Source organism: Notolepis coatsorum (genome assembly GCF_963971535.1).
Source record: "Notolepis coatsorum genome assembly, chromosome: 13".
Lineage (NCBI taxonomy): Eukaryota > Metazoa > Chordata > Actinopteri > Aulopiformes > Paralepididae > Notolepis > Notolepis coatsorum.
The window spans coordinates 24,717,602-24,736,827 of record NC_140177.1 but is presented as its reverse complement, the minus strand read 5'-3'; the positions used below and the strand labels follow the sequence as shown (position 1 = coordinate 24,736,827).

At 41.5% G+C, this 19,226-nt stretch overlaps 1 protein-coding gene across 2 annotated transcripts; it reads left to right on the top strand.

Annotated features, from left to right (window-relative positions):
* Nucleotides 1–576: 576 nt before the first annotated feature.
* On the top strand, nucleotides 577–17,867 carry LOC311239143 (calcium and integrin-binding family member 3-like; the record flags this gene model as incomplete). 2 transcript variants are annotated; one of them, XM_084327399.1, is made up of 6 exons in its annotated part: nucleotides 577–627; nucleotides 9,439–9,473; nucleotides 10,040–10,151; nucleotides 12,147–12,294; nucleotides 16,596–16,791; nucleotides 17,846–17,867. In XM_084327399.1, the coding sequence occupies 6 exons, from the start codon at nucleotides 577–579 to the stop codon at nucleotides 17,865–17,867; spliced, it is 564 nt and encodes a 187-aa protein (XP_084183525.1). The 2 variants fall into 2 exon arrangements, with proteins under 2 accessions (XP_084183525.1, XP_084183526.1); XM_084327400.1 differs by lacking the exons at nucleotides 9,439–9,473; nucleotides 10,040–10,151.
* Between the last annotated feature and the right edge of the window lie 1,359 nt (nucleotides 17,868–19,226).

Below are 19,226 nucleotides of genomic sequence, written 5' to 3'. Positions count from 1 at the left end.
AACAAGAAAAAAGCCTGAAAAGGAAAACGTTACCGAATTGTCGTGTTAGTGTCAAGTGTTTCACATGACGATTATTAATACTAATTATTAATACTCAAAGTCACGCATGTGTTGCTAGTGACACCCTTTGCACATAACCAACACTGTGTCCCTGACCTATATACCCGCCGGGGAATATCAAACAATCAAGTTCTCAACTAAAACAAAGCCTGTCTCCCATCAAAAAGTCTATTTGCCATTACAAAACCCCCGTTCTAAAGCAGGTGTAACCCGAGAGCAGAGCGAGGCGTTGGCCACGGAGTTGCACTCAGGGGGTTGATAGCACTCGGCATGATGCCGGGCGACAGCCCTTGTTCACCGTCAAAGGGGCTGCTATTCACATTGGAGAAAACGATGAAATGCTCCCATTATAATGGGGAACCAAAGGGCCCAGTGGCGGCACGACACCCGATCCCCCACTTGGCCCTGGCCTCCTTTTGTCCCGCTATTTCATATCTGACATACCCATGCACCTTCAGAAGCACTTGATGCTGGTACAACGATGGAGCGGAGTCCCGGCATGAGCAGCGCTCAGACATGGGGAATAAACAGACCATCTTCACGTCACAGCAGCTAGATGCCTACCAGGTCAGTCTCTACAAGAAGACATTTATCAAGCCACTGATACTGCTGAATGTGACATGTTGCTTCACTGTAACTGCCCTGCAGGAGCTAACCGCAGTCTTTAAAGTTCTTTGACTATCCAGTGATTTTGTAGTTGGGTCATTCCCCTGGCTATTGGTGACTTTTCCGTCCTCAGGATATAACTCGTTATATCTTACTTAAAATAAATCACATGTTTATAATGAAAGGCTTTTATTATAGATTGAGGTCCTCTTTATTATAACATTAACACACAAAAATGCATGTAGTATAATTATATATATATATATATATATATATATTTTTTTTTAAATAAACATTTTAGGCACATACACCCCTTTTTACAATGTCCCCAAAAGCAAATGTTCAGTTTCAATTAGAAACATTTGCAATATAATTATAAATAAGTTGAAATATGCCTTTATTATCATATAGTTCAGGTTAAAATCTCTCTAATTATAAATGGATAAATTAACGTTATTTAGTATTTGTATTGAATTTACTGTGTGTCCCCAAAATTGCATTCCACCCTGTTAGTTTGTGGTTTTTAGCCTTCTGAACAAAAGAGAACTACAATTCCCATGAAACAACATTCAGGAAGTGGAATCACTCATTTGGCAGAAAATTCAAAAAAGCAAAGTGAGGTGAGCACCAACGATCTGTTGCTTTTTTGCAAGTTTTATGGTGTTAGTCTGTATGTCCTACTCTTACATTTCCCCCCTGTTAGGCAAAATTATGAGGAAACTAAACCACATATATATTGTCAAGTTGAAAAGGTCTAATTGATTGATTGATTGAAAACTTTATTAACAGATTGCAGAATGGGTACAGTACAGTACAGCTCAATACATACAATTGTTAAGGGGATGCAGAGGTGGTTGGGTGGGTGGGGGGGGAGGTTGTGTAGGAGTGGGGGGGAGGTTGGGTAGGAGGGGTGGGTGGGGGACACTGTACAACTGTACAAGCAAAACTGTACATTGGAATATTGACAAGACTATACTTGGTAATTTTTACTGTACATTGGAGGGGGTTGTTAGGACATTTACAGATTTGCATTATAATAATTCTCTGTCTCTGTCTCTCTGTCTGTCTGTCTCACATTCTTCAATTTTGTTTCAGGTAAGTATCACAAGATTTCAGGTAATTGGCTAAGTATAGGATACTTTGTATTATGTTTCAGGCATTCTATTGTCTTAATAACTGTAATTCATTGCAATACTTGTCTACATATTAGGTAAGTATACACTTCAATCCATTTAAGGTTTTCGTTACATTCATCTCTCTGTCTCTGTCTCTGTCTGTATCTGTCTACACTGCAGATTCCTCAACGTATCTCCATGTTGCTATATCTAATTGCACCGACCTTTTGTTTAGTGCTTGAGGCTCAATCAGGCGCAGTACCTGACTGTCAACATACTGCAGTATCTTATCTTATCTTATAGCTTTTGCCTTCTGGAGATGAATGTCCCTCCCTCTCAAAGAGTGTTGTCAATGGTCCTCATTCTCGAACGGACATACATAAAAGTTACCAAGAAATTCCTTCGTAACTCGATTTACGTACTTATTCTGCATTCCGGAACGGCTTCGTATTGTAAGTCGGACAAACCGGTGTGCGCCCATGGTTTCAACATCTTTCTCTGGGACAAGTCATTGGGGATTGCGATACTACAGACATCCGTAGAATTAAATAATTATAATGATAATTAACATGACAATATTTGTATCATTAATAATTACGTTTTGCATTTATAGTCCTGACTCAATGAGGCATTGTTAGCATTACACACACACAATGCAAACTAAATAAATAATAACTAAACAGATTGCTGCAGATATAACTACTGTATAGTGGAATATACTGTTTTAATATGCCATATACTGTCTTCTTCTCTATGATATTATTTATTGTTTGTTTGATGTATTTCTATTGCTAAACGAAGTAACAGCTTAGGGAGGCAGCCTCAGCCCACAGCACACACACACACGCATGCACGCACGCACGCACGCACGCACACACACACACACACACACACACACACACACACACACACACACACACACACACACACACACACACACACACACACACACACACACACACACACACACACACACACACACACACACACACACACACACACACACACACACACACACATACTGTATACGTGCTAAATTAATCGTTCCACCAAAGTATAGGCTTCTATTATTCTAATGACTTGTTAAAGATGAAAACATTTCTGTTGTGACAGAGGATAAAGCAGTAGCCCAGTTCCAAGATTGGATGGCAAGATGTCACCTTCTGTCCACTGTGCAGACACACTGAGGCCCTGTCCACACGAACGCGGGGTTTTATGTAACCGTGATTTAATGTGCGCAGTTGCACTGTTCGTCCACACGCAACCGGGTTTTTGGAACACTGCAACCGTGGTCCAAAGTCCAGGGTGACGTTTTTGGCGCATCCCGGTTTCAGTGGTTGCGTGTGGACATAGTAACCGAAATTATTTCCAGTGTTTATGGCAGAGCTGTTGCAAGTAGCGTTATATGAAAATGATTGTAACAAACGATATCGGGGGTCCCTGATGTAAACAAGACGAAAGTCTTTCTCTGGTCTGCATCCCCTTAACAATTTTTTGTATTGAGCCGTATTGTATTGTACCCATTCTGCAATCTGTTAAATAAAGTTTTCATCCATTCATTCTACTAGCGTTAACGTTACTAGTACAATCAATAGCGAGCGATTTAACAACATTAACCAGACTGCTATATCAACAATGTTTGTGTCCAGCAAGATAGTCTCCCATGTGTAACGTTACTACGCTAATGTACGCTAGCCGCAATGCTAACTATTATAATGGCAAATCCCAATCACATTAGCACGTAAGCTAACAAAAGCCGCAATCTTTTTGTGAGACTAAACTCTCCGCTCTTGGTGGTAAATTGTGTTGGGGTTGATCAAACAATTGGAATATTATTTTTGGAATATTCCAGATCACTATCTGACATCAATTCTGGCTTGATCGTGCAATGCTTTTATACCGATCAAGCTGATCAACGTTTTTAGTGTTCAATACGAATGCTGTTACTGGCAATCAAATAATCAGAAACGACCCCCCCCCCCCTTTCATGCATTCATGATGAAACATAATACCTATTATATAGATTTGATTTGGGAATAGTAGGCTATACACAGTAACTCAGCCATTCGGGAATTACCCCAGACCACTCTAAAACTATACTTATATTCACCACGGTATAACACCGTATGAAAAAATGTATTCTTTTTCACATATTGAACAATAGATATTTGATGTCAAATGGGCCATAGTATTGTATCCATAGCTATAATATAGAATATAGTTATAGCTCTACAAACAAGGTGACGCACTCCTATCTTTTAAAGTGTGGCATTGCTACAACGGGACCCATCTAATAGCTGGCACTGAATGAGTTAAAAGATGCTCACGTCTCTCCTACAAATTCAAATGGGCCCATGTTCAAGACTGTGCTTCTAAGTCTATCATCTACAGTAGTTATATCCACGGCGATCTGTTTAGTTCTTATTTATTTAGTTTGCAGTGTGTGTGTAATGCTCACAATGCCTCATTGAGTCAGGACTATAAATGCAAAACGTAATTATTAATGATACAAATATTGTCGTATTAATTATCATTAGAATTATTTAATTCCACGGATGTCTGTATTATCGGCAATCCCCAATGACTTGTCCCAGAGAAATATGTTGAAACCATGGGCGCACACCGGTTTGTCCGACTTACGACTGCCTTTTCGAGTTCGTAAATCCTACATCCTACACAAAGCTTACTAAAAGCACGAGCAGTGAACTCCAAGCCCACGTGACTGAACTCAAACTAGAAAGAAACAGACTAAGAAACGACGTAAACTCCATGATCAAAACTGCAAAAAAGAATTTCATCAATGACAAAACTGAGGAAAACAAAAACAAACCACGTGAACTTTGGAAATTACTCAATAATCAACTAAGATGCAGTAAAAAACTTAAAACCAGATTCTCAAACATAAACATAAAAACGGACAACACGCTCATCACAGACAAGCTGGATGTAGCCAATTACTTAAACATTTTCTTCACAAACATAGCCACAACACTGGTAAACAAACTACCCTCCCACTCAGGGCTTTATGGGGTAGAACACATAGTAGCTTACTACAAAAACCTAGGGGTCCGCAAGGACGACTTCAAGCTGGAAATGGTAACAACAGATGAGGTACTCAATAAACTGAGCGCCCTCCAACCTAACAAGGCCACTGGCCATGACAACATCCCCTCCAAATTCCTCAGAGACTCAGCAGCCGCCATCACCCCAATCATCACACACATAATAAACCTCTCCATAAAACAGGGACACGTCCCCAAGGACTTCAAAATTGCGAGGGTGACCCCTCTGCACAAAAAGGGCAGCAAATTAGACCCAGGCAACTACCGCCCTGTTTCTATTCTCACCTCCATCTCGAAAGTCATGGAAAAAATAGTCTACGAACAGGTCGAAAAGTACCTAGCGGAAAAAAATCTAATCTACGAATTCCAATCTGGCTTCAGAACATCCCACTCCACTGACACATGCCTTCTCTATTTGAATGACCACATCAAACAAGAGGTGGACGCAGGCAAATACTGCGGCATGGTCATGCTGGACCTACAAAAGGCCTTTGACACGGTCAATCACTCCATTCTGATTGACAAGCTAAAAGCAATTGGTTTTGATAGTCTATCAGTGAGCTGGATGCAATCCTACCTTGAGGGGAGGGAACAGATGGTGGAGGTAAACGGTACCCTATCCCCCCCCCTCACAGTGAGCTGTGGTGTTCCACAAGGAAGCATACTAGGACCGCTACTGTTCCTAATTTATGCAAATGACATGTCGTCAGCTTGTGACTGCAACTTGTTCCTGTTTGCGGACGACTCAGCCCTGCTGGTCTCTGACAAGAACAAGTTACAGGTTGAAAAAACCCTCAGCTCGGAACTAGGCAGAATCTGCATATGGCTCGCTGATAACAAACTATCATTACACATGGGCAAAACAGAGTCCATTCTCTTCGGTTCAAATAACAAACTCAGCAAGACCGACGGCTTCTCAGTTACAGTGGGTGACAATATTGTCACAAGGAAAGATGAAATTACCTACCTGGGTTCCATCCTAGAGGCTAATCTCTCCTGTGACAAAATGGCATCCAATGTAATAAAAAAAGTCAACCAACAAACTCGATTCTTGTACCGGATCTCCTCTCTGGTAAACAAGAATACCCTGAAGACTCTGGCAGGAGCACTCATTCAGGGGTACTATGACTATGCTTGCACCTCATGGTACCAAAGCACCTCAAAGGCGCTAAAAACAAAATTACAAACATCTCAAAACAAACTGGTCAGACTACTGCTTGACCTTACTCCTAGAACCCACCTCACCCCTGCCCACTTTGACAACCTAGGATGGCTTAGAGTAGACGACAGAGTACAGCAACTTGCAATGGGCCTGGTCTACAAGATACACTACACGACCAAGGTACCCATGTACATGTCAAAATACTTCCCAAAGGTCAGTGAATACCACGATCACAACACCAGAGGGAGCTCCACAAATCATGTTAAACCCAGATTCGGCTCAAATAAGGGACTAAACACGTTTCGCAATTATGCCACATCAATGTGGAACGCCCTACCCAAAGCTGTAAAGGAATGTGGATCACTACCCACTTTCAAAACCTCTCTCAAGGGACACCTACGGGAGACTGCAATTCAACACTGGCCCCTGTAAATATCCTAACCCAACCCCCTCCAATGTACAGACATTTACCTAGTATGGTTTTGTCAATAGTCCAATGTACAATTTTGTTTGTTTGTACAGTGTCTCCTCCCCCCCCCCTCAATGTACAGTTTTACTTGTTTATACAGTGTGCCCTCCCCCCCCCCCCCAACCACCTCCAATGTAAATGACCCAGTATGGTTGTCAATATCCCAATGTACCCAACCCCCCCCACCCAACCTCCTCCAATGTACAGTTTCTACATCAAATGTATATACTCCCTTTTCTTGACTCCTTCTGTATCACAAACAGTACTGTATTTGCAAATCTGGTATGTCATAAATGTATAGATGTAGCAGTACTGACTATCTGTATGTCATGTATGTCATATATGTCCTGATGAATTGAAAATGGGGGACCCTGATGTAAACAAGACGAAAGTATTTCTCTGGTCTGCATCCCCTTAACAATTGTGTGTATTGAGCTGTACTGTATTGTACCCATTCTGCAATCTGTTAATAAAGTTTTCAATCAATCAATCAATCAATCACATAAATCCTACAAAGAATTTACAATACGAAGCCTTTCGAGAAAACCGAATAAGTATGTAAATCGAGTTACGAAGGAATTCCTTGGTAACTTTTATGTATGTCCGTTCGAGAATGAGGACCATTGACAACACTCTTTGAGAGGGAGGGACATTCATCTCCAGAAGGCAAAAGCTATAAGATAAGATACTGCAGTATGTTGACAGTCAGGTACTGCGCCTGATTGAAGAGCCTCGAGCACTAAACAAAAGGTAGATGCAATTAGATATAGCAACATGGAGATATGTTGAGGAATCTATCTGGACAGTGTGAGACAGACAGAGAAAGAGACAGAGAGATGAATGTAACGAAAACCTTAAATGGATTGAAGTGTATACTTACCTAATATGTAGACAAGTATTGCAATGAATTACAGTTATTAAGACAATAGAATGCCTGAAACATAATACAAAGTATCCTATACTTACCCAATTACCTGAAATCTTGTCATACTTACCTGAAACAAAATTGAAGAATGTGAGACAGACAGACAGACAGAGAGACAGAGACAGAGAATTATTATAATGCAAATCTTAGACCTTTTCAACTTGACAATATATATAATTTGTTTTGCTTTATGTGGTTTACTTTCCTCATAATTTTGCCTAACAGGGGGGAAATGTAAGAGTAGGACATACAGACTAACACCATAAAACTTGCAAAAAAAGCAACAGATCGTTGGTGCTCACCTGACTTTGCTTCTTTGAATTTTCCGCCAATGATTCCACTTCCTGAATGTTGGTTCATGGGAATTGTAGTTCTCTTTTGTTCAGAAGGCTAAAAACCACAAACTAACAGGGTGGAACGCAATTTTGGGTTATTAAGACAATACAATGCCTGAAACATAATACAAAGTATCCTACCAATGACCTGAAATCTTGACATACTTACCTGAAACAAAGATTTAAATGTGAGACAGACAGACAGAGATAGACAGAGACAAACAGAGAGAGACAGGCATACAGAGACAGATAGAAAGGCTGACAGAGACAGACAGAGACATACAGAGATAGGTAGAAAGACAGACGGAGACAAACAGAGAAAGACAGACGGACAGAGACAAATTAAGAAAGACACAGGCAGACAGACAAACAAACAAACAAACAAACAAACAGAGAGAGAGACACATGACAGACACAAAGAGACAGAGGCATAGACAGATAGAGACAGATAGAAAAGCTGACAGAGATAGGTAGAAAGACAGACAGAGACAGATAGAAAGGCGGACAGAGACCGACAGAGATAGAAGACAGACATAGAGACAGAGACTTATATGTAAATATGTTGAAAGTTGGCTGTGGATGTCCGAAGGTCATAGACATTATTAACTATGTTAAATGTTTTACAAATAAATTAATAAATGTTTATTCAAATAAAACCATATATATGATGGAATAAGGGACACATAAGGTGTAAGAAAAGCTAAGTATTGTTGAATATTTACATTATTAACACTTTGCAATAGCTATGTCCCTAACAGGGTGGAACTCTCTCACGGTCAATGGCTGAACAATCCACCCATAATTATTATTATTTAAGTGCTTGAGCTCCACCAATACAAGTACCTGAAGGTTAAACATGTTATTTACCTGATATAATTCTAAAAACGCACACACAAAAACATGATTTCCCCCCCCCCCCCAAAGGTTAGCACATTGAAAAGTCACCAATAGTCAGGAATTACCCAGTTACTGCAATTCTTTATACCCCTTTTTCTCTAAAACAGAGCAAGATTGAACTCTGAAACGTTGTCACTATATAAAACAGATATTGAGTGGTTCAATTGAACTTATAACCAAAAAATGCAAAGATTGTAGTTAGTGCGGTTAGCTTCTGCAGGGCGGTGTCGTGTACGGTGTTCCTCTCTCACACGACCTAGAGTCTTTCCACACACTTGTCACACTTCTTTTGTCGACTCATTTGTTTGCTGAGAAAATAGATGGAGGGGAGTGAGCGGTCGTTAAGAGAGGACCAGGTGCCGACGTCAGAGATCACAGCAGTGTGGCCGTATTCTAATCAAACAGTTAAAAAACTATGTCTGGTGGCATTTGTTGATTTAAGAGGTTCAAAAGGTTTGCTTTTCACAGCCGCCTTTGAAGATCCAACCGGGTCCTTCTGCACTGCTCTCTACCTTTTTTGAAGTTGTCCTATCAGCATCTCAAAGGCCCGGTCCAAAGTGAAAAATGTGCGTGAATTGATTGATCAAAATGAAGCGTGTGGATAAAACAGTCGAGTGAAGGATGAAAATTACACATTCATTTCTTTGTGAATCTGCAAAAGAATATAAGAATCTGAATATGAGTTTTGTTGTTTTATCTGAATTTGTTGACAGATTAAACTGATTCAGTATACTCTGAAGGGGCGTTTCTATTCTATATTGTATTCCATGTTCCACATCCTCACCCTGATCTGTGGTTATATTGCAGGATTGTACATATTTTACAAGAAAAGAGATTCTCAGGTGAGTTCATCTTTTATTTTTGCTCAATAATAGGAAGGTATGACGTCTCGTTGTTCAACCATCTCTTACAAAAAACACACCTGCCTTGTCTACCTTTGGATATGCAAGGGTAGATACCAATGGCCTTTTAAATTATTATTATTACAAATGAATAAATAATAATAATAATAATACATTTTAGAAATACTTGAGAAATACAGTACTGTCAGATACTTTTTTTTTTTTTTTGTCGTGTTCTTTTTGTCTGATTATTTCCCTAATATTCCCAAGGATGTACACATTATACTGTACCTATTCAAACTACAACTCTGTAGTATATGCATCTGATTAGCACTATTACTCAGTAGTACTAATGTATATATTTTATACCCAGTCTAATCACCTGTACATTGTACATTACTATTGCACTTTACTGTTACATTTGCACTCTGGTTGGATGCCAAACCTCTTTTCGTTGTACACGGTAACTAGACAACATTTTAATCTAATGTAATGTAATGTACAACGATAGATACTGTCATCCTATACTGAAAGTAAATTGTCCGTAACCTTGCAACTCTTAATAGGCTGTTCGACCGCTATCGGGACTTGGCACCGCAACTCGTTCCTCTCGACTACACCGAGCAGCCAGATGTGAAGCTTCCATACGAGCTGATCGGCAGCATGCCAGAGCTGAAGGTAGACCCGCGAGCCCACACACACACTCACCCTGCAGACCCGCGAGCTCAGCCCACACACACTCACCCTGCAGACCCGCGAGTTCAGCCCACACACACTCACCCTGCAGACCCGCGAGCTCAGCCCACACACACTCACCCTGCAGACCCGCGAGCTCAGCCCACACACACTCACCCTGCAGACCCGCGAGCTCAGCCCACACACACTCACCCTGCAGACCCGCGAGCCCACACACACTCACCCTGCAGACCCGCAAGCTCACACACACTCACTCTGCAGACCCGCGAGTCCACACACACTCACTCTGCAGACCCGCGAGCTCACACACACTCACTCTGCAGACCCGCAAGCTCACACACACTCACTCTGCAGACCCGCGAGTCCACACACACTCACCCTGCAGACCCGCAAGCTCACACACACTCACTCTGCAGACCCGCAAGCCCACACACACTCACTCTGCAGACCCGCAAGCCCACACACACACACACACTCACCCTGCAGACTCTCTCTCTCTGTGTCGCCGATGCATAATTAATGCCCAGCTAATCGACAGCAGTCCTTGGACGGTTATATGTTACCTGAGTCTTTTAAACTTGAGGAAAGCCTGCAGGTCCCACTGGGCACACTTGGGTCAATGATGCGCCCCTTTACACACACGTCCTCACAATGACAGCACGGTAAACACGCGTTGACACTGTATACCGTGTGCCTTTGGGGGGAAGGGGGGCTATGAAGTTTATGCTTTTTTTAATTGCCCGTTACAAATTACCAAATTCACCGGATTTATCTTCAATGCTGTGAGCTGAACTGCTATCAACCTCTTACATAACAGCACTTGGTATCTAACCTGCTACTGCGTACAGCTGCTCAGTTATACCTGATTAAGTTAGGTACATAACACCTTCAGTAAAGGTGCTGTAAGTGGTATTTATTTTTGTTAAAATAAGTGTTAAGTAGCTCTACATTATGACAGCCATCACTGATATTGTGTTTTGGTCAGTAAAATGGGTCTCCCAATCCCTCCTTCTCTGCAGTAAACACAAAATTAATTTTCTGGTATCCCATTCCCCAAATCAGGAGAGAGAACCCTAGATATTTTTACTTATTTTAAGAAATCTTGCCAAGCCAAATTAGCTTACTGCACTGGTAGATAATTGTATACTGTTTATACTGTTCTTATTTTTGTCTGACCATTTTTGCAATGTGGAGTTTTCTCTCCTGATTGAATAAAGTGTGAACAGGATAACAGGAAATGTATTTTGTGTACTGCAGAGCGGAGGAACTGAGAGACCCATGTTACTGACCAGACACTTTATATCAGTGATGGCTGTAGGAATGTAGAGCTATTTTATTAACATGTAGACCACTTATTTTAACAACAAAATACCACTTACTTTCAAGTAACAGTAGGAATATCCTTGTTGAATATGACTCTGGTAAAAAAGAAAGAAGTCCTGCATTCAAAAGCTTTTCAAGTAAAAGTGAAAGTAAAAGCATTCCAGTGCTTAGTATAATTCAATTTTCAATGTGTAAACTTTGAAGTTATGTTAAATTACTTGGGGTGTCCTTATGCTCGCTCTGATTGCTCTCTCTTTGACACTTTGATCTTTGAGAGTTCACATCGTTTTCATAAACTTGTCAAATGCTTTGTATGTAAGACTTGTTTTTATTAAAAGTACCAGATAAATGTAGTGAAATAAAAAAGCAGGATACTTGAAATGTAGTAAAGTAAAAGTACTTCATTACTATTCCACCCCTGCATTTGTCATTTAGCTGTCGTTTTTATACAAAGCAACTTTTGTTGTACAACAAGTCAGCAGGAAGGGTACAACATTGGCAGCTAAGGGTATAAGTAACTTTGTTCGTCAAACAGTGTTGAGTGCATAGTAGTATAGACATACTAGCATAGTAGGTAATAATAAATAAAGGCACAGTAGATTACTTATTAGTAGGTTTCTATCTCTCTCTCTCTCTCTCTCTCTCTCTCTCCAGGACAACCCGTTCCGTCAGAGGATCGCTGAGGTTTTCTCTGAAGACGGAGAGGGAAACATGACCCTGGACGACTTCCTGGACATGTTCTCAGTGCTGAGTGAGATGGCTCCACGGGACCTGAAGGCCTACTATGCTTTTAAAATCTACGGTAAAACATCTCCACTTCACCCAGGGACCCAAACAATGGGAAAAGATACTAAATATCATCATAACTACCTACCTCATACTGTAGTCTATCATAACTACCTACCTCATACTGTAGTCTATCATAACTACCTACCTCATACTATAGTCTATCATAACTACCTACCATGTACTATAGTCTATCATATCAATAATTCATTTTATTTATATATAGCGCTTCTCAAGGACCCGAAGTCGCTGACAATAGGCAGAGAAACATAGTAAAACAAAGAAACAAAAAAAAGGAACATAAGACCACAAGGGAAACAGGGGAAAGCAGCATGAGATACACAGAAACATAGAGCCACAGTAACAAACATCAAACAGGTTGGAGGGGGGGAGTCTCTGATGGACTGAGGGAGGGAGTTTGGTGAGATCACCAAAGTTTTTAAGTTTGGATGACGGGACAGTGAGGGAGGCAGTGGAGGAGGACCGGAGGGAACGGGTGGGGCGGTAGGGAAGAAGGAGATCAGTCAGGTAGGGGGGGGGGGGCAGGCTATGGAGGGCTTTGAAGGTGAGGAGTAGTGTTTTGAAGTTGATGCGTTCTTTGATTGGGAGCCAGTGGAGAGAGTGGAGGACAGGAGTGATGTGTTCATAGTCTATCATAACTACCTACCTCATACTATAGTCTACCCATATAACTCTGTGTGATAGCATGTACTATAGTGCTGTATATACCATATATATACACATTTATATATTTATATTTACAGCATATAATATCTGCCTGAATATACCTGTATATAATCCTTCTATATACCTACTTATACACCTGCATATAACCCATACAACTCTGCATGATAGAATGTACTTACCGTATATATCCACATCTGTCTGTACATACCTGCATATAATCCTTTTTTGCATATCTGTGACTATATCTATATCTGTACATATCATAAGTTATAAACCAGGCTACTGGAATTGCAGCCTCAGCTTTACCCAATTAATGAAACTCCAACACTGTTGGCCTAAGTAGAAATACATTATAGAAATATATTTTTCTCATTTTTATATTCAGAGTTAATTATATTGTTTACACTGTTTATTCTTTTCTCATATTCTTATATTCAGCTCAAGTTTCTCAAGTTTCTTTAATAGTTGTCATACAGAAGTACAGAATACTTTTATACAAAATGCTTCTTACTGTTACGCTCCAGAGACTGTGCTAGACAAGATACGTATCAAATAACATAGTATAGCATGTAAATTAGAAGTAGAAAATGAGGTCACAGTGTTCAGTATAGACATATGTACAATGTTCGATGCAGAATAGACGTAACTGAGTTACCATATAATATACAATACTATGCAGTGTACTAATATACAATACTATATAGTGCAAAGCAGAAATGGGATGAGGTACAATTTAGGTACAATTTACAGTAAGGTGTACGAGTTGTAGTGCAATCCTTTATCAATAAATATAAAGTGTGGGGAGTGGGTGCTACAGTGTGTTTGTTTAAAGTGAGTGTGTGCTATAAAGTGTGGGGAGTGGGTGCTACAGTGTGTTTGTTTAAAGTGAGTGTGTGCGTGTGGATGTGTGTGCTATGTGCGTTTGATGGTTGTTGTGTAGTGTTCATTGTTCGTTGAGCAGCCTGATGGCCTGGGGATAGAAGCTTCTTCTGAGTCTTTCTGTGCTCGCCTTGAGACTCCGGTATCGCTTGCCTGACCGCAGCAGTTCAAAGAGGCAGTTGTTCGGGTGACTGGAGTCCTTAATGATTCTCTTAGCCTTGCCCCTGCACCGCTTGTTGTAAATGTTCTGGTGGGTGGGGAGCCCCCCTCCAATTGTGCGTTCGGCTGAACGCGTCACTCTTTGTAGTCTGCTTCGGTCTTGTGCAGTGCTATTCCCAAACCAGGAGGTGATGTTGCCAGTCAGGATGCTCTCTATTGTACATGAGTAGAAGTTCTTAAGGATCTTCTGACTGACTTGGAACTTCCTTAGGCGCCTGAGGAAGTAGAGGCGTTGTCGTGCCTTCTTCACAACACTGTCAATGTGTGTGGTCCATGTCAAGTCCTCGGATATGTAGGCTCCGAGGTACATAAAGCTGTTCACTCTCTCAACCGGTGCCCCGTCGATGCTGAGGGGGCTGTAGTCCTTGACCCCCGACCTCCTGAAGTCCACAATCATCTCCTTTGTTTTGCTGACGTTCAGGGAGAGGCTGTTTTCCTGGCACCATCCCGCCAGGACCTTGACCTCATCCAGGTAGGCCCTCTCGTCGTTTGCAGAGATCAGGCCCACCACCACTGTGTCGTCAGCAAATTTGATGATTGTGTTGCTACTCCGCTGAGCCACACAGTCGTGTGTGGACAGGGAGTAGAGGAGGGGACTCAGAACACAGCCCTGGGGGGCCCCTATGTTGAGGGTTATGGATGAGGAGGTGCAGTTGCCTGCTCTCACCACCTGGGGTCTGCCCGTCAGGAAGTCCAAGACCCACTGGCAGAGGTCATAGTTCAAGCCCAGGTCCCTGAGCTTGGCTATGAGTTTGGAGGGGACTATGGTATTGAATGCCGAGCTGTAGTCGATGAATAGCATTCTCACATAGTTCCCCTTCCTCTAATTGTATTGCCTATATTTATGTCTTTCTACTATTACCCTGCCCATACCTGTACCTCCCCTCCCCCCTCCCCCATGCTGCAATGATGCCCGAATTTCCCAAAGGGGATCAATAAAGGAATATCTTATCTATATCTTGTCTTATATTTATGGTCAAATAAAATAAATATTTAAAATCATATCTTTGACCCCAAACTGCATGGAACTAGGGATGAACCTGTCATGGTTGTAAAAGCTGATGAGCCCAATTTCCCTCAGATCTCTTTAGGTGAGAAAGGTCAAGGTTGTAATTCTCTATCTTCGCTCTATAGCTTGAGAATCTAACCCACTGGAGCCTTGGAAAGACAGTGTTACGCTCGTCTTCAGAGGGTTCAAATTAGATATGGTTTTGGAAATGTCACACAAATATAATAAATGGAAAGGTTGCCGGCCTGCGAGGAAACAGGGTGGAAAAGGAACCCAACCTGAGCGTGACATAAGGGCAAAATGTCCACCGTGCGAATATGGTCAATGTTGAGGCAGGTCATTTCAAGCTTGACGTCCAGCTGTCCAGACGACATTATGAGGTGAATGAAATCACATGCTCCTGGACCACATGTTAAAAAAAAATTATTTGATCAAGAACCTCTTTGCCAAAACGTTCAAATAAAGTTCATCGCATACGGAGCAGGAGTGTGTGATGACCTCCTTATATACATTTAGCCACTAACGCATGAATCTCACAAACTTTATCTGGTATGCATTGCCCGCCGGTCCCCCGTACGAACCGACAAACAATATAGCCGTCAATCCCTGCCATGCAGGGGGCGGCTCTTTCTATACAGGGTGTCATGGCGAGGGGCTCCACAGCATTAAGCACCATGGAAGGCACAGGGAAAAGCTATAAATGATTCACTAGCCCATTATGGTGGCAGGGGGGGGGGCTGTGAAAGACCAGTACCACACTCAGCACCGGTGTTCCCTAATTAAGCAAAGCTGACAGATGTTGCATAAGCCAACACACAGCCATGGTCATGGGTCAAGGAAAGTTGTCATCCATTATTCAGACCCATGTAAGAGGAAAACGTAAGGAAGGCGTCAATCATGTAAGCCATGGAAAACCAACGATGAGGTGCCAAGACCCCCCGGACTGACCTCTCAGGTAGGATGATATTCCTCTATTGCTTCCCTTGGGGAAATGTGGGCGTCATAGCAGCATGGGGGGGAGGGGAGGTACAGGTATGGGCAGGGTAATAGTAGAAAGACATAAATATAATAATAATAATAACTTTATTTGTATATAGGCAATACAATTTAAGATGAGACCAAATAAACAGTGTAAACAAAGGTGCAGATGAGGTTATGTGTGCCCTATCGGTTATATTATACGTTACAATAAATATAGGCAATAAAGAACTTGAATCTGAATATATATATACGCACTATGAGTAAAAGTATACACAAGGTGCAGTACACACAAGGTACCCTAACTGGCATGATACGTCATACTGTGTAGCCCGTGCAGGTTTTGGTGGGTCCTGGTGGACTGGATGCACTGGGTAAGTGTGTAGGCCTACTGTATACAAATGTGCTGAATGAAAGAGTTAATGGGTCATCAATCCCCCACATGTCAAGATGAAGGCTGACTTTACGTGGGCCCGAGGTCCCCGAGAGCTTGAGAGGCGCTGCAAAACACGACTCGGCCATCTTCCTTTTCTCATCCTTCTAAGATTTCAACGACGACGACTTTCTCTGCAAGTCGGACTTGGAGAAGACCTTGAACAAGCTGACCCGCAACGAGCTGACGGAGGACGAGGTGAGGATGGTCTGCGAGAAGGTGATCGACGAAGCCGATTTGGACAACGACGGACGTCTGTCCCTCGAGGACTTCCAGCACATGATAGTCCGAGCGCCAGACTTCCTAAGGTAGGCATTGATACATAGAGTTAACTACAGCTCAATGAAATTATGTAGATGAAAAAACTGCAATCCCTATTAAAGTACATATTGTGCTAAGATTTCCGGCCATAATGGATAAAGGATTCAGTGTCCTCTGATTACATCACGGGAGGATATATTCAAACTCATTAACTCTCAATAACTGTCAAACTAAATGAATGTGTGCAAAACAGTTTAGAGCCTTGGGATATGCGTGAGATTATGTGCGAAATAAATCACTGTTGTTTTTCCAGTGAAGTGCCCCTTTAAGATAAAGATAGTAGCTGGTAGATATTGATCATTGCTTCAAGTTTCAGTTTGTGAGTGAAGCCTGCAGAAACCAGGGGTGTAAGAATAGAATTGTTTCTTTTCTCAAACATGAGAAAAATATTCTATACTACAAATCCTCATCCTTGTCTTTAGAGGAAAAACTGAAAATAATTGTCAAATTTGTATGGTGTTTACTATGGCAAACACATTAATCAAATGATTTTCAGAGGACTATAGTTATCTTTTTTCTCAAGTCAAGTTATTAATCCCCTTGGGGAAATTCAAGTGTCATAGCAGCATGGGGGGTACAGGTAGGGTAGGTACATAGATAACATAGTACAAAGTGCAAGTAATAATGGCAGTGATAACAGTGGTAGTAGTGAACAGTAGTGAGTGGCAGGATTCAATCAGGCAGTAGTAATAGTGATGATGGTATTATATGGTACAAACCATAGTAACACACTGCATACAGTCCGTGCAATGTTTATTATCAAGAGACAGGCCCAACAGTTCTCAAGTTCACCAGCCGTTAGTTCTCCAGCAGCAGCAGTCCATGCCCACAGTTGTGGAGCGTGATGGCTACCGGCACAAAAGCCTGGCCGAGGCGGGTTGTGGTGTGTCGGGGGGGGGGGGGGGGGGATAAGTCTATGGCTGAATGTGCTCCACATCGTGGCCTCATAGAGGAGGTATAAACTGGGGTTTTCCAGTAGTCATTACTCTAACATTGACAACAGAGGCAATCTAACCAGAACCTTTACATTTCTGCCCCCAGCACCTTTCACATAAGGATATGAGCAGATGTGCACATCTTAAGCCATGCTGAGGAATGTGTGAAGAGGAATTCTGAGGTTGCCTCTGCAACCCACCGACCAGGGCATCGTACACACACCTCGCCTCAGGGCAACATCAACATGTTTTGCTGACCCTTGCTCTCTTCTAAAAGAAAATACCAACAAAAAAAAGTTGTATTCTGAACAGTCTAGCAGACTAAAAGGTGTTGATTCTTTTAAAGGTGCACTATGAAATGTCAAGGGGTGGGGGACTTGTTTGTAGAACCTGCAAAAGACATTTACTGTAATTCTTAGAATGATCTTATGTCATCATAAATGAAAACAAAATCATTTTGAGGCACTGTGAACCAAACGTAAGCCTAGAATATGTTTGTTAAAGGTGTTGTATGTGGTATTTATTTGTTTGTTAAAATATGTGGTCTACATGAAAATAATAGCTCTACACTCCGACAGCCATCACTGATAAGAGTGTTTGGTCAGTAACATGGGTCTCCCAGTCCCTCCGCTCTGCAGTAAATAGAAAATAAATGTTCTGGTATCCTATTCCCACTTTATCCAATCAGGAGAGAGAACTCGACACTGGAAAAGTATTAAATAAATAAATCGTTTTAAAACAAATATGTGCCTGAAAAAATTATAAAATAATCTACCAGTGCAATAAACTAATTTAGCTTGGCAATATTTCTTGAAATAACTAAAAAATATCTAGGGTTCTCTCTCCTGATTGGATAAAGTGCGAAGGGATACCAGCTAAAAGTATTTTCTGTTTACTGCAGAGTGGAGGGACTGAGAGACCCATGTTACTGACCCAAACACTCTGCATCAATGATGGCTGTCGGAATGTAAAGTTATTTAACACTTAACATAAAATACCACTTACAGCACCTTTAATCTATCATACCAAGGTAAATGTGATAGCACTGTATATCATGATATGGATTTCAGGTCATACCACCCAGCCCTAATACTTGTAGCGTCTGTCATCCTAACAAAAAAACACCACTTTGTAAATGACAGCAGTGGAAAGGGTAACCTTGCAGGAAGCGTTCTAGCTTCAAACAGAGTTCCAGGGATCCAGGACAGTTTGTTTATTCAGTTATGAAAACATACGTAGAGATTATTCACTTATCCGACTCTCGCAAAACTACATAGTGGAGTGCACCTTTAAAGTAAAAGCCCATTCAGCACTTGGGAGAAGCATATAACAACCTCCACGATAGCGTCATCATCACAGGTTATCACCCCTACTTGTTTTAATTTTTCTAGCAGTGCTGAAATGACAACGCCGCTGGCACACCCACGTGTCTTTCAACAACCAATCTAGCAGGACATGGCTCATTAGCTATGACCATCAACAGTAGA